We start from the raw sequence: 15,074 nt of genomic DNA on the forward strand, positions 1-15,074 counted from the left end.
CCAGTTTAGCTTCCAAGTTCTGACAAGGTTGGGCTAGCCTGGGCTATCTTCACAACTACTCAATATCTTCACAATCTACTCTACCAGCCAACTATATGCCCCAAAAGGCCTTCATACATTTCCTGTATTCAATGTCTGCCTAAAACTGGGGAGGGGTGGGGCGGAATGTATTAAACAGATGGCTGCTTTTAATGCATAAGCCTGCATGATGGGTCATGAGAGTGCAGGTCTGTTCAAATGCCAGACTCCATCCCCCCCCCCCCCATTAAGCAGTTAGCCATTAAATAAGGTCTTGGGGATGTGTCACTGACACTGCACTAATTAATGCAACTCCCATGAAGTCTGTCTCCAACAAAATTTAGTCTCAAGGTAAAATATACCTTGCAAAACCAGGAAGATCTCTAGCACTACTCCCATAGTCTCCTTAGTAGACTTCACAAGACAACTTTACAGAAGGCTGACCTGGCCTTCCCACATCAGAAGCTGGTATGTTAGCTAGTTAACTTTGAAAGGTGCACACATAGTTTGAGAAGAGTAGGTGGTCTTAAGTCTTTATTAAGTATCAAATTGTCTCCAACATAAATTACATCCCATTTGTAAGTTTTAAAGAAAAATGACAACTATTTAGAGACAAAAACTGTATATACAAGATGTTTTGGAGCTGCAGGCTAACAAATATAGTACCTTTTCAACAGTAGAATCTTTTAAAAGTTTTAAAAACATAAAAAGCAAAAAAACCTAAGAACATCAGTAACAAGTTAAGCTTCCTTTAAAAAAAGTAACAAATATAATTTTAGAAATGCTTTCATAATGCTAAAGTTAACAATAAAGATTTTCTTGAGGGGGGTCCCCTCGAAGTCACTTCAGACCATTTCCCGATTTCTGCGGATAGCACAGCAAAGGATCATGCTGAAGATCATACCAAAGATCTGAAAAACAAGCAAACAAGAAAAATTGTTGGCAGGGTTGTCCCGGAGAAGAGGATGTATGACAGACCAAGAAGCCAAACCATTAAATATTTTAGTTCTGTCTTTCTTTTTTAAATCTTGCTATGACTGTCAATATTCAGGTAGAAACCAATAAAAGTTCGGTAACCTCGTACAGCATGCTTTCAGAAACATACCGGTTAGTTGTCACAAGATATACCTTAAATATTCTGCCATGTGTTTGCTACGTGGGGTGGTGCAATTTAAATCTTATGTAAGAAACCTGAAAGGTTAATATGCAATTAAAGGGCCAAACATTAAAAACAAACTAAAATAAATCATAAACCAACATACATGTATTTATTGTAGAAAGCTAAAACCGTTTAAGGGCCCATCATAAGCCTCTATCTATGTACAATCATAAAACCACAACGGGAACCCACCCAACTTGACCTGACACATTTCGACCTAGACTGGTCTTCTTCAGAGGTCAGAAAGGTAAGTACACATATTGGCTCATACTAATAGAATAAAACAATAGAACAATGCTGGACCACAAGGAAATTTAATGAAGTGACGAAGAAAGATATTCTTGAGACCTCTTATTCTACAGCCTTATGTCTTAATCAAGGGCATACATATTGCATCCAGTGTCTTATTGTATGCCACATGGTCCAGAATTGATCAAGATAGGTGTAAGGTCAGAGCCTATGTTCCAGGAAGATACTGGTGTGCCAGCAAACAAAAACAGGGAGTGGGAGTGAAAGACATACTGGGAATGAGCCCCCCAGTGGTACTGCTAGAGCCTGCCCTGTCCCTTGGATAGGAACTGGCCCCCTATGCCAGTCAGAAGTACCTGGCTGGTGTGCTGCCCTACACGCCAGGGGGTTTGCCTACACTCTTGTCCTATAAACTGAAGGAGAGATAGCGGCTCTCTTCCATCTATGCAGCAAGCCAAAGGAGGCAGGATGCAGACAACTGCAGTTCTCTGGAAGTCCACTCAAAATCATGCACATTTAAACATATGACCTACATTTGCTGAAGGGCAGAGGTGACGCAAGGTTAACATGGATCATTTTTTCTTGAGCTGTGATAGTTCATTTGCACATGCAAGCCCCCAAGCAAGGCCTATACCCATCTGGCCCGCCCTCCTTGCACGCTGCCGTTTTGCATGTCTGTAGCCCTTAAAACAAAAGGACTCTGTCTTGCTGCTTCATAACCCTTCGAGAGGATGGTACAGAAGTCAACAGCATCTGAACGTGACAATAAGTTTTAAATAGCCATGATAAAATTCTTGTAGGGAGGTCAGCAGAAGTGTCTAGCCTCTCGTTCTGAACTGATTTGCTGTGTTCTGTTACAATTAAGGTGCTGCAAGGAGGAGAGGATGTTGTGGCTTTGTTAGACAGCAGCTTGCATTAGACCAAATGAGGCAGAATTCAAGAACGACAACACCTGCCCATCATACCAAACTGGTTCTCACAGTTGAGATTTGGGTCTGAGACCTGTCAGTGGAAGCCTACTGTAACAGGGCCATTAAGAATGACATAAATGCCCCTAAAACTCAAAATCCATCTTCTTGGGGAACTTGGAGCAGAACTAACAGTTTAGGCACATGAATTCATTACTCCTAACTACCCCCCAGCTGGTGCCCTACCATTGGCCAATGTTGCCTACAATGGCAGTTTTACACGTTCAGAGTTTGCTAACTACATGGAAAAGGTTACAACTTACCATCACCACTCCAATGCCAATGCCAACAGCTCCAATCACATTCAGCTTTGAGGTGAAGACTTCTTTAATGGCTTCGGGACATGTCTGGAAGAGAAATAAATCTGTCATTTTCAGTACTGCTGCCCTGTACACATGCACATATGCTCCAAGTAGCAAAATCATAACACTTGCTTGAGTTATGTATGCTGCTGACCAGTTCAACAAAGTGGGGTGTCAGTAAACAGGCTCATTAACATCAAGCATCATTTTACTGTGGAAAGCATCTGCTCCAGCCTGAAGTCAGAGAAGGGGTGAGTGGCAAGGACAGATGTTGACCAGTAACCAAGGCCAGCCTCTGGTCCAGGCACTGAAAAGATTAATTTCTCCTTATGGGAAAAGAGGGAAATGTTTAGCTAGTGAGGAGAATGAGGACTTTACTCGTACCTACTAAGGCTGTATAGCCCATGAATCCACCTCCCCCTGCCAAATTCAGCCCACCAGCCATGTGTAACAACACATTCGGCCTCTTTCACCTTACAGGCCGGTTTATGGATTGCTGACTTTTTATATTGGTATAAAGTAATGACTAAGCCTACTGGGCTAACGAGCCTGATAATGAAAGACTCCTTGACACTTTACTGGGTTAGAGAAACTGAGCTTAAATTAGCTTATTATGGGTTCTCTAAACAGTTTATGATGTAATTGGATGGTAGTGCAGTTAAACCCTTCCTTAAACAAAGGATTCTACATATCGAAAGACAACACAATTTGTCCCAGATTAAATGTTATCCTCCAGGCACAGGAAACCTGAATCGAACAGTTCTGATGCCATACCTGCAGAATTTAGATAAACCTGATTATAGAAGAGCTTTCATGCTCATGAGAGCGAATATGCTCCCTTCAGCGGTCACAGAAGGTAAATACAAAAAGCGCCCCCCCCCCGCATGAGGCAATGTTATGTATTTGCAGGGATGGGAGGATAGAGACGAGAGAGCACATTCTCTTTGAATGTAAACTTTATCAGAACAGTGACTCGACTTATATTGCTCCTATTTATGACCAATTCCCGGGGAGAGATTTTAGTTTTTTATCTAGATAAGATTTTAGCAGATAGAAACCAGGAAATTACTATGAAGGCGGCAACGTTTGCTGTACAAGCCATAACAGTCTGTAAACAACTAATTGATAAAAACATTTAAATGTCTACAAAACATTTTAATTTATGTTTTATAACTAGAAATGGAAACTGAAATTTTTATGTATAATATTTTGTATTGTGCCCACGTCCAATTGTATACCTTGGGTTTTTTTTTTTTAATTGCCACTAGTTACCTATTTTCTCTTTGGATGGGTCTCTGACCGTATTAAACTTGACTTGACTTGGACATTCGGCCTCTTGGACAGCCCCCTGCTAAGCTCAATGAAGGTATGTTCAAATCTAGAGCAATGGCTGTTCAGCATCTCCTTGAATAACCCTCCCCCCAAATTCCCACAGACATAAGTGGTTAACCTGAGAATGGGGAAAAGAAGGTAAAAGCAGAAGAGGGCACTTCCATTGCCAATACTTTTTGTGCCTGCCAGGAGAGCCAAAGTACTACTATTCCACAGGGGACACGGTTGTGTGGAGAAGATGCTACAAACTCCCCACAGAGGTTAGAATTCCCTCCCTCATCCCATTGAAAGAACACAGAGAGATATACTACTGTCCCCTCAGAAAGGGGCACCTCACTGTCAGAGGGAAACCTCAAGGGAAGGCTTTTAAAGGAAAAAAAAAAATTCCATCCTGTCCAACTCAGGGGCTGCTATAGGGTTACTTTTCTAAGCTGTGGAGAAGCCTACACAGAAGTGGTAATAGAGAAAAGATCAGGGCCTCCACAGTGGGTATTCACAGGAGGGAGCCATTTCAACACCTCCACACAATTCCCACCCTTCCAAGTCACTCTAACCACATGTCATGCTTCCTTAAAGCCAGATAGTTTTGTTCAGACCACTTGCCCTTGTCTAAAAGAGCCTTCACGACCTCACCTTCCTTATACTTCTGCCCTCATTTCCTATTAAATCTGTCCCCTGTCCTAAGCTGCTCCATCTCTTCCAAACTACTCTGAATGGGCTCCTTTGCTGCCCCTTAAAGTTGAAAGGTCAACAACCTACAACCTCCCGCGGGTTCCAACTCTCCTTCCTTTAAGCCACAAGTCCTACCTCAGCCTTTGGCATCATCCTTTCCCCTTCAATCCACTGTAAAGTAATTTCATTCCCCACTGCCCCCATGTCTCCTTGTTCACCCCCCAAATAAGCACCATTTGCAACATGCAGCTGCTTACATAAAAAGTGGTCTCCTGGGGTTACAAAAGAAGTCTGTACACCCTTGTCGAAGGAGCAGAATCTTGTTCTGGCTCAGAATTCACTGGTATTTAGAAGCCCCAACACACCCAAACAATTTCCCAACACACAAGATTAGACCTACATACCTTTAGTGAAGAGTCTGTTCCATCTTTTGGTTTGGGACAGGTTTCCTGAAACCCTGCTTCTAAGGTTCTCCCAGGGCCACAGCAGTAAAGCTACAGCAAAAAAAAAAAAAAGTCAGTGTAAAAGTTGCATTTCAAAACAGAATGCCCTGGAGGCATGTAAGCTAGCTAGGCAGGGGGAAAGCTAACAAAGCAACTTTGCTACAATAAAGTGATAAAAATCCTACTAAGTAATACCCTGACCTGGATAGCCCAGGTTACTCCGATTTTCTCAGATATTGGAAGCTAAGCAGTGTTGGCCTTGGTTTGTATTTGGATGGGAGACCACCAAGGAAGACCAGGGTTGCTACACAGAGGCAAGCAATGGCAAACCACCTCTGAACGCCTCTTGCCTAAAAAACCCTACGAGATCTCTGTAAGCCAGCTGCATCTTGATAGCAAAAAGAAAAATGTATGCAAAGTATACAGCCCAAACAAACATGTTTTTAAACACATGACAAATACCAGGAAATATAGGTAGCAGTGTTGCCGCCATGTGGTGCCATCCTTTACAGCAGTATATGATGAACCTGAGATAATATAATGTAGCAGTTCAGGGCAAAAATACTCCTGCACAATGCTACTCATGGGGGAGCGATCAAGTCTCCACATTACACATGACAAGACATATAATGCAATCAATGGGAACCCCCTACCAGGGAAGTCCAATATACATGCAAAGGTACTATTTAGGTTATTTGAGCTGTTTTGTGGCTCAGAAGTTCTGCAATACAAGGTTTAGCTGATACAATCTGGGTGTATTTTTGGTCATGTCAACAAATCACCAACACCAAGAATCCTCTGTAGCAATCCAAATATTTAAAGTTATTGTGTTATTAAGCATAATTTGTGGGAAGTGAGAGGGGTGCTCCATCTTGAAAAGTAGCATCTAACCTCTAATGCTCCCAGGGAGAGTTTTTTCCATGCTTGAATTATGGAACCATTTTAGAAGACATCCCAAGCAAGGTCATAGTCTTTGTTACGATGTGTGTTCCTTGCTTGGGGTGACAAAGTAGCTTAAACTGACACTGCCAAGAGGATGTAAACCACAAACAAACTTTTTTGTTTCGAAAAAATGAAACAAAACATAAGAGTAACCATATATTTACAATCATGCTTAGCAAGCCTGGTTCTTCAAGGAAACCGCTTACAAATGCAGGAACTAAACCCACAGAGGTCTCTTATAACTCAGTGTAAAAGAAATTCCTTGTATCCCCTTGCAGCAAGACATCCCACCCACTTGGATGACCATATTGCCCCCCCTCCAAAAGTAGTACAACAAAGAAATAAAACAGAAGATTTAACTTACAGCCTGCTGAATGGCTATCAGGGTTTCCTTACGGTGTGGTACATTTTTTTCGTCATACACCTTGTTATAAAACTTCTGTATTTCCTGAACAATCTAGAAACCCAAATGAAAGAAAGCGCTTCCATCAGTATTTTATCTTTCAAAAGGAGGGGAGGGGAGGGGAGGAGCGGAGAGGAGAAACTGTTTGGGTTTGTAAGCCAGAGGCTGGATAGAACCAGCTATTCCGCTGGTGAAGAAAGAAGGACCATCCAAAAGGCTCTCCTGGGGATCCTTGGTCACCTTGGACAAAAGCTATGCAGGACAAGAGCTGTAGTCAAGATGGGAAACTGAACAAAATGGAGTGAAAGAGCTGGCATCTGCTCCTAGCAAGAACAAGTTACAACACTATAAAAACATTATGCCTCACTGGCAGGGTATTTCCCCTTTGCCCAAGAAGCACAACCCCCCCCCCCCTTCCCGCAAAAAAGCTCCAGAATCTAGTCTCAGTGGAAACCAGGATAGCGGAAGCCTCCAGGAGGCTGTTCTTCAAGCTTGGGGCAACTTAAGAATCTTTAACCATGAGAAAACATCATCTTACCGTTTCTTTGTTTGAAAATCCCCAGATGGCAGCGGCTACTTCAAGAGCAAAGATCACAAGGAGGAAGAGGAAGAACTAAGGAAGAAGAATGGAAAAGACAGTTTCATCATACTGGCCTGTGGCTAAACACACATGATGAAGTACAGATGTTTTTCAAAATGTGAGATAACACAACTTAACGTTTCTATAGCACTGCAGAGGGTGGGATTGGAGTGCTGTAATCCTTACAAGTGTTGCCCTGTACAGCAGATTAGTATTACTATCCCCATGTGGCTTGGTCTGTATGTGTGTGTGTAAACACCAGCTTGCCTGCAATTACCTAAAGAAGTGTTTCCCATTTGCAGGGTCGTGACCTGGTACCAGGCTATGGAAACCTCACTACCGGGTTACAAGAAAAGCCAAAGCTAGCCCCGCCCCCATCTCTGTGTTGTGCAGAGAGGAGCTGGGCTGCCTCTCCTTCTTTCTCCCCCACTCCCAGTGTTTGAGAGAAAAGCTGGCATCCACTGGCACTTTAGACCCATGAAGTGTTCTTCAAGGTATGAGCTTTCATGTGCCTTGCAGTATGTTCTTTTGGAGAGATTTCCCCAGAAACGGGTGGCAAAGAAGGGTGTGTGTGTGTTTTTCAGCCGGGAGGAGCAGGGATTGGGCATTCCAGTAGCTATTTTTTTTACCAAATGACCCCTGGGCAGAATTTTTGCTGGCTGGGGTCATCTGATGGTAAAAGGAAGGCTTTTTCCCCCTTTGCTCCTCCCCTTCTTTGTTTCTTTCCCTGAAAGTGATGCTCTGTTTGTATTCTTGGTTCTGGGAGGGGGGGGGAAGCAACAGTGGGAGGGCTTTTAGTGCCCTGGCCCCACTGGTGGACATTCTGGTGCTTTTTGGGCATTGTATGAGGGAATTTTGGACTGGATAGTCCACTGGCCTGATCCAACATGGCTCCTCTTATGTTTATGTTCTTTCTTTCCATGTCTTTCTTTTCTTTTCTTTTCCTTCCATTTCATTCTTTCCCTTGCTTTCTTTCCCTTTCTCTTTCTTTCCTTCCATTTTTACTGGCTGGAACTTTTCTGTTCATCATACTATTGTTGCAGACATAGGAGCTCTGCCAATGAAAAGTTGGCACCCCCAGTTGTAGCCAGGTGGCCTTCCATGAGATTTCTGTGTGAGTGAGTGAGAGTAAGAGGTGTGGGGCAGAAAGAGATTATTGGAGACTACTGCGGTATATCTCAACAGCACTGGAAAGGATGGTACTATGAACTTGGCACCATTTCACTGGTCCTGCTTTTAACAACTGTCTGACACCAAACTAAACTTTTCTTGTAGATATTAAAAAGGATGAAAGTAGTTCACTGGCTAAGTATCTGTACAACAGGTTGCTTTTAAAAGCTCGGAAAACACAGCCAGTAAAAAGCTGCAAGTCCCTCATAAATATCCTTTTTGGATAACTGCAGAAAATCTTGTATGAACTTCATATAGCTTGGAATTAATTCATTAATTGCAGTACAATTCTCTGCTACCTTTCATAGCAATTTCCCAGTGTTTCAACCAAAGAAAAGTATGAAAAATAGCTGTCAAAAGATTTTCTTGAAACCAAGCAAGCTTGGTTGTAGCTTGAGGTAGGGTTCCAGTAGTGGCAGCTGAAGGAAGAACCTACTAAGCTTATCAGCATAATTTGAGGTAGAGCAGCTGCCAGGGCCCAAAGTGGGTGGTACACAGTGCTGGCATTCCTGATGGCAATGGCAACAGCACTCCCAACTGCATACACTGACTGGTGCTGTTGAGGAAGGGATGTGTAGGTGGTGCAGGCAATTGAATATGGGCATTAGGAGTGCTTGCAAGCTGGAGAAGAACACATAAATAGACAGGTGCATGCAGGTGTGGGGGTGAAAAGAGAGGACTGTCCACTTTCTACCCCCATTTTGGCTCAGCATGTGTTTCAGAGAGATTTTTCTGAAAATGAATTTACTTCCGAAGAAGAGGCAGGTTTGGGCGAGTGCCCTGGAAGTGACATCACAGGAAAAGGTGGCGTTTTGGTTCAGTGTGCCCCGGAAGTGACATCACTTGGTCCTTGACACCACAGAAAATGACATAATTCCTGTCTCCCGGCTCCACCCCCAAAGTCTCCTGGCTCCACCCCCAAATTTTAGTGGCCCACAAAGGAGAAGTGTAAAAATAACTGGGCCACAGGAAAGAAAAGTTTGGGAAACCCTGACCTAAAGTGTTTGCTGTCGAAGTACTGCTTTAAACAATGACTTCCCAACACACACGCTTGCTCAACTCCACCTAGTGCAAGTATACTCAGAAGCAAGTCCTACTTCATTTAAAAAACTTAAACGTCAACCTTTCTCCTAAGTAGCTGGAATTCAAGGTTGGTAACAGTATAAAAACATTAATTCTTAACAGCAAGGACACAAAAACCACTATAAAGGGGGGGGGGGGTAAAAATTCAAGCACCTAACCATTCTGATGAGCCAAAGAGTTCTGCTTTGCAAGCCTTCCAAAAACTGTACACCTTTCTATTTTCCTCCAGAAGGCTACACCACACCACAGGATCAGCAATAGCGGGGAAAGGACACTTGAAATCTTCTAAGCTTTTTCGAAGCAGCAGCATCTTTTCTCTCGTTACTAGCAATACTTTCTAGAGGGTAGGATTACCCATTTGCAGAGCTGGAATCTGAACCAGGACCCCCAAGGCCCTAGTCTGACACTCCTAACCCCTACACCACACTGGCTCTCAACAGCTCCCTTAATCTTCATTAGGTGCACTGTACCTGGTTGCTGTTGGTTAAAAATACAGAAGTTTCTGAGTACTGAATCACACCTTTGCAGAAACTGCACATTTTTCACAGCACTTAACGCACCACAGCATTTGCTCTCCAACCAGCCATCCCAATCTACTCTGACTAAATGATGGGGGGGGGGGGGACAACCAGTTAGCATTTCCAGTTTATTTTTCTTGGTTTCCAAATATTTATCTGCAGTAGTGTGCTCAAGCCAGTTTGGTGTAGTGGTTAAGTGTGCGGACTCTTTTCCGGGAGAATCGGGTTTGATTCCCCATTCCTCCACTTGCAGCTGCTGTAATGGCCTTGGGTTAGCCATAGCTCTTGTAGGAGTTGTCCTTGAAAGGGCAGTTTCTGGGAGAGCTCTCTCAGCCCCACCCACCTCACAGGGTGTCTGTTGTGGGGGAAGAAGATAAAGCTGATTCAGAGTCTGCAGTCATCTTCTTTTTCTCAAGAGAAAAGACTTCTTTTACTACTTTCTATGCAGAATGCATGGGAGGGAAGGTGGCAAGGTATTGCCAAATCTTGGAAGTGGGGTCAGTACTTGGAATGGAGACCACCAAGGAAGACTCTGAAGAGGAAGGCACTGGCAAACTACCTCTGCTTAGTCATTTGCCTTGAAAGCCCCTTGTCAAAGTTGCCATAAATCAGCTGTGTGCAAGCACACACACAGAATGCATCAAGGACCCTAATCAGCTCCCCTCTATTGGCTTTATCAGTAGACAAGTCTGGTAAGAAGCTTACATAATGGTCTTTCATTTTGTCATTAATTCTTTTTTGTCACCACTCTGATGCACAACAAATTCTCTGTGCCTTTTCTAATTATTATATTTGCATCTTTCTTGGATAAGTCAATTTATCTTCTGAGACTGATGTCACCCAAAGTGTCTTGTTTTAAACGACATAGTATTCTACAGTGAAAGAGTTCTCAAATGACCCAACAGGTTTTCCACATGCACACAAGCAAGAGAGGCAGCTTCCAGGCCCATCTGTGTTTTGCTTGCTGCAATGCGTATTCGTTGTTGACTTTTCACATTGCTTAAAATTTTTCCAGCTCAAGCAGGTCAGTAAAACCTGCTGCTAATTTAGAATGACTGACATTCTGTAAAAACCAGCATGTTTTGCAACAGCTGTGAGTTTTCAGCAAGGCAAAGCTATTCCAAGTCATTCAACCGTGCTTCTTGTATCCCTCTTCTTTCTGAAGGTCATCATGATTGTAAATGTCCTTTGACATCTACTCCTGCTGACAAAGTTATAAGAACCAAACCTTTGCTTTGCAGAGAAAGCCCAAATAAATGTCTTAGGCTTGGCTGTGAGCGCACCATCTCTTGTGTTTGCAGAAGAATAAAGACATTAGAGAAGTTCTTTCTCCCCCTCTCTGAATCTGCTGTAAGCATGAGCAGAAGTCACAGAATTTTTGCCTTGCGGCTGCAGCTGTACTGCCCCAGTTCCCCTTTCACTGAACAGAACCCTCACAACTAGTTGAGGAGGAAACTGAGACCTGTGACATGTGGGTGAGTTGCACCTCTCTAGAATCCAACATGATGGCTACACTCTCTCTTTCAGAAGCCTCTGCCATCGAAGACCAAGAAGTAAGCAGTGCTATCCTGCTATAGCCAGGTGCTACAGGACAAGATGTACAGTGCAATATTAAGCACAAAAACTTGGAAGTAAATACCACTGGATCCAATGCTCCTTCTGCCCCCTCCTAAGTGGAACAGTTCACATCCTGAGCAGACTATACCTCCTGTAATCTTAAATTGGGCAATGCAAGACCCTGAGTGCCTCCAGATGGCTGCTGAGCAGGACTTCCACTGTCAATGAGCAGCCACTCGTGCAAACAGCTCAAAGGGCACAGTGATCCTGACCTGGATAGCCCAGGCTAGTCTGATCTTGTCAGCTCTCAGAAGCTAAGCAGGATCAGCCTTGGCTGGTATTTGGATGGGAAGCCTCCAAGGAATACCAAGGTCATGATGGCAAACCACCTCTGAACATCTCATGCCTTGAAAACCCAACAGGGTCACCATAAGTCAGGAGGGACTTGATGGCCGTTTCCACCACTAAGTACCACTGGGTTTCACAGGACTTTCTTCCTAATAATGGTGTTTAGGACTGTAGCCCTACAGTGCCTTCTTAAGCAGAGTCACACCTAGGGTTTCTAAATCTGAGTTGGGAAACTTCTAGCATTTTGGGGTTGGAGCCTGGAGAGGATGTAGTGCCAAAAAGTCCACCCTCCAAAGCAGCTGATCTCTGTAGTCCAGAGATCAGTTGTAATTCTGGTAGATCTCCAGACCCCACCTGGAGGCTGGCAATCCCATTTACATTGTTCTAAAGAGCCCCGAGGCGCAGTAAAACTGCTGTCGGAGTTCGATCCCAGTGGAAGCTGGTTCAGGTAGCCGGCCCAAGGTTGACTCAGCCTTCCATCCTTCCAAGGTCGGTCAAATGAGTACCCAGCTTGCTGGGGGGAAAGTGTAGATGACTGGGGAAGGCAATGGCACACCACCCCGTAAAAAGTCTGCCGTGAAAACATTGTGAAAGCAACGTCATCCCAGAGTCGAAAACAACTGGTGCTTACACAGGGGACTACCTTTACCTTTTTAAGACAGCTGAAGGCAATGGGCTTAGATGGCTGCAACTCTGCTCAGGAGGGCATTGTCAGTAATTCAGGCAAGTGAGCACTCAGAAGTTCTCCAGGCCTGGTTCAGAGGTCTGAATGAGAGTCTTCTCAGACACGACATCCCAACGGTGAAGCTCCCTGTACAGGAAGTTCACTTGTCACCCTCCCTTTCCACCTTCAGAAACTGTGTGTGTGTGTGTGTGTGTATGTGTGTATGTGTGGAATCATAAGGCATTGCTTTGACCAGAATGCAACCTATATTTGTTGCTTTTGAAGGTCAGAACTCCTCTCCAAAACTTTGCCTTGATTCTTAACACTTATATTTTATGTTATATTATTGCAAGTTTTTTTTTAAAAAATGTTTATTGTTTTGATGGTACTGCTAAGAAAACAGCATTGAAAAATAAGTAAGTGTATACATGATCCCTTACAGGTGAAACAGTGATGGATACAAAACTTGCTTTGTTGCACAGCATCAACCCATACACTTTCCAACTGAGAAGTTTACGTATTGGGGTGACTTTTAATGCAGGTGTATGGCACTCCTGTGAGAGACGTGCCCCTTGTGAATGAACCAGATACTGGTTCCAAAACAGAATTAGATATTAAGCAATGGCATTAAAAGCTTTAGGTTTATATCTCGTTTAGGAAATCCACAGATCAACTACAGAACAATTGGCAACCAAAAAAAATGAGCACAACCACACAAGAAAGTTCCTCTTAAACTGGATCCATGCAGGCTGCTGCTGAGATGATGCAATTCTGAATGCTTTTCCTCACAAACACACAGGAAAAGAGCATGAAGAGTCATGCTGGTCTCTAATGTGCAGGGATGCTTTCTCCATGGATGCAAACCCTCTCACCTGTACACCCCAAAGGATTCCAGCTCACCAAGATATTTATCACTCAGTTCTGCTGATTATTGACTGAGCAGGACAGATGCTATTACTTACCAAGCCAAGCATGCACTGGGATTCCTGTATTGCTCCACAACATCCCAGGAAACCCACAAGCATTATGAGTGCGCCAGCTCCAATTAGAATGTAGACTCCTAGGGGCAGAGGATAAAACACAAAGAGTCACCCTCGGCTAGTGAACTTTGCCAAGGCTGAGAAATACGAAAGATCTCTGCTCCATTGCCACCTGCTTCTTCAGAGATCTCCCGCTGCCTAACTTTAGCAGGCTATTTTCATAATGATTTACGCCAGCATTTCCTATTTGCTGTGTCCCGACCCGGCCCCGGACATCTCAATACCGGGTCATAAGGAGGTGGGGAGATAGCAAAGGCAGCCCCCAGGCTCCCCTCCCAATTTAAACACCTGACGGGGTGTTTAAATGGTGGGGGGAGGCAGATTGCCTGCCTTTGCAATCTCCCTGTGAGGCAGGGAGACAGCAAAGGCAGCCCCCAGGTTCCCCTCTCCATTTAAACACCCGACGGGGTGTTTACATGGGGAGGGGGAGGCAGATCGTCTGCCTTTGCAGTCTCCTTGTGAGGTGGGGAGACAGCAAAGGCAGCTCTCGAGCCATGATGAAGTGTAAAAACAATCGGGCTATGGGGGGGGGGGGGGAGTTTGGGAAACCCTGATCTACACTGGTTATATACAAGTGGCTTTAGAAGCCTTTCAGATGATAAATTGTCTAAATGCAAAAATGAGCATACAAGATTTTTTTTTAAAAAACAAAAATATGTCTAGCTGCTTCAGAGCAAATCAGGGTTTTCTACTGTCCCCTGTTTCGTTGGTTGCCAGAATTTTACTGAAGTTAGTATTTTAAAATAAAAGGCCTCTCCCCATTTATTTTGTAAAATGCGGCTTTGGCAAATGTTCACAATGAAGCATTTAAGTGGGGAAGGGAATTTGACGGCTGCACAAAACTTGGATTTTTGCACATGCACAGCATATCATCCAAGAGTCACATGACTATAACCCCTGTTGTAAGATGCTTGTCAAGATGGCTGGTGCAACCTCGAGGACAAGGATCACATTTGGTGCCATGGACACAGGCACTGAAGCTCCCAGCAGGTTGGGCAGCTGCCAGAGTCTGGCCTTCCCCAAGTTCTCATGGCTGCCATCCACCCATGCAGACTCTACCCCACTAATCCAAACACGGCCAGAATGTTTGATGTCACATGTCAGATATCCTACCATGCATGGGCTGAGTGATTAGAATTTATAGAAAGTGCATCAATCTGTATGTCATGGAAAAACAACACATAGATCTCTCAAATTGTGCTGAATGTTCAGTCAATTTAGTGTGTGGGGGGGGAGAACATGTATTTATACGGCTAAAAGAGTTCTGAATGAGATGGCTTCTATAAACACAGGCTGCGCCAAAACTATTGTCTTTTGTCCTCTGAGAGAGCCTCTTATCATAACAACCTTGTTTGATATTCAAATAGTCACCCAAGTTACTATTATTTATGCAATGCTCACAATGAATGGAACACTCGCAGAGGACTGAAGTGGGCTCAAATCAGAAAATACTAAAGAGATCAGAGCAGATACAAGTCCAAACAGTGCCTGGACAGACACAGTTAGGATCCCCCACTCAGATTCTCCTAGTACACTAAAAGTGAACCCACACATCCATTTAAAATTGGGCAGACTCTGACTTTAAACAGAAATGCCTAGTTTGGCCTTAAAGGAGAAAGCAAACTC

At 43.8% G+C, this 15,074-nt stretch overlaps 1 protein-coding gene across 1 annotated transcript in view; it reads right to left on the reverse strand.

The window, feature by feature from the left end:
- Nucleotides 1-537: 537 nt before the first annotated feature.
- The window catches only part of CD9 (CD9 molecule), a 45,007-nt gene continuing 30,470 nt past the window's right edge, over nt 538-15,074 (reverse strand). The window contains exons 3-8 of the mRNA XM_060254284.1: nt 13,371-13,468; nt 7,027-7,101; nt 6,450-6,542; nt 5,105-5,194; nt 2,658-2,741; nt 538-929 (exon numbers count right to left, since the gene is read on the reverse strand). Coding sequence (XP_060110267.1) covers nt 864-929; nt 2,658-2,741; nt 5,105-5,194; nt 6,450-6,542; nt 7,027-7,101; nt 13,371-13,468 — 506 coding nt within the window. The 3' untranslated portion in view covers nt 538-863. The remainder of the gene's footprint in view (nt 930-2,657; nt 2,742-5,104; nt 5,195-6,449; nt 6,543-7,026; nt 7,102-13,370; nt 13,469-15,074) is intronic.

The sequence above is a fragment of the Heteronotia binoei genome, chromosome 14 (assembly GCF_032191835.1).
Source record: "Heteronotia binoei isolate CCM8104 ecotype False Entrance Well chromosome 14, APGP_CSIRO_Hbin_v1, whole genome shotgun sequence".
Taxonomy (NCBI): Eukaryota; Metazoa; Chordata; class Lepidosauria; order Squamata; family Gekkonidae; genus Heteronotia; species Heteronotia binoei.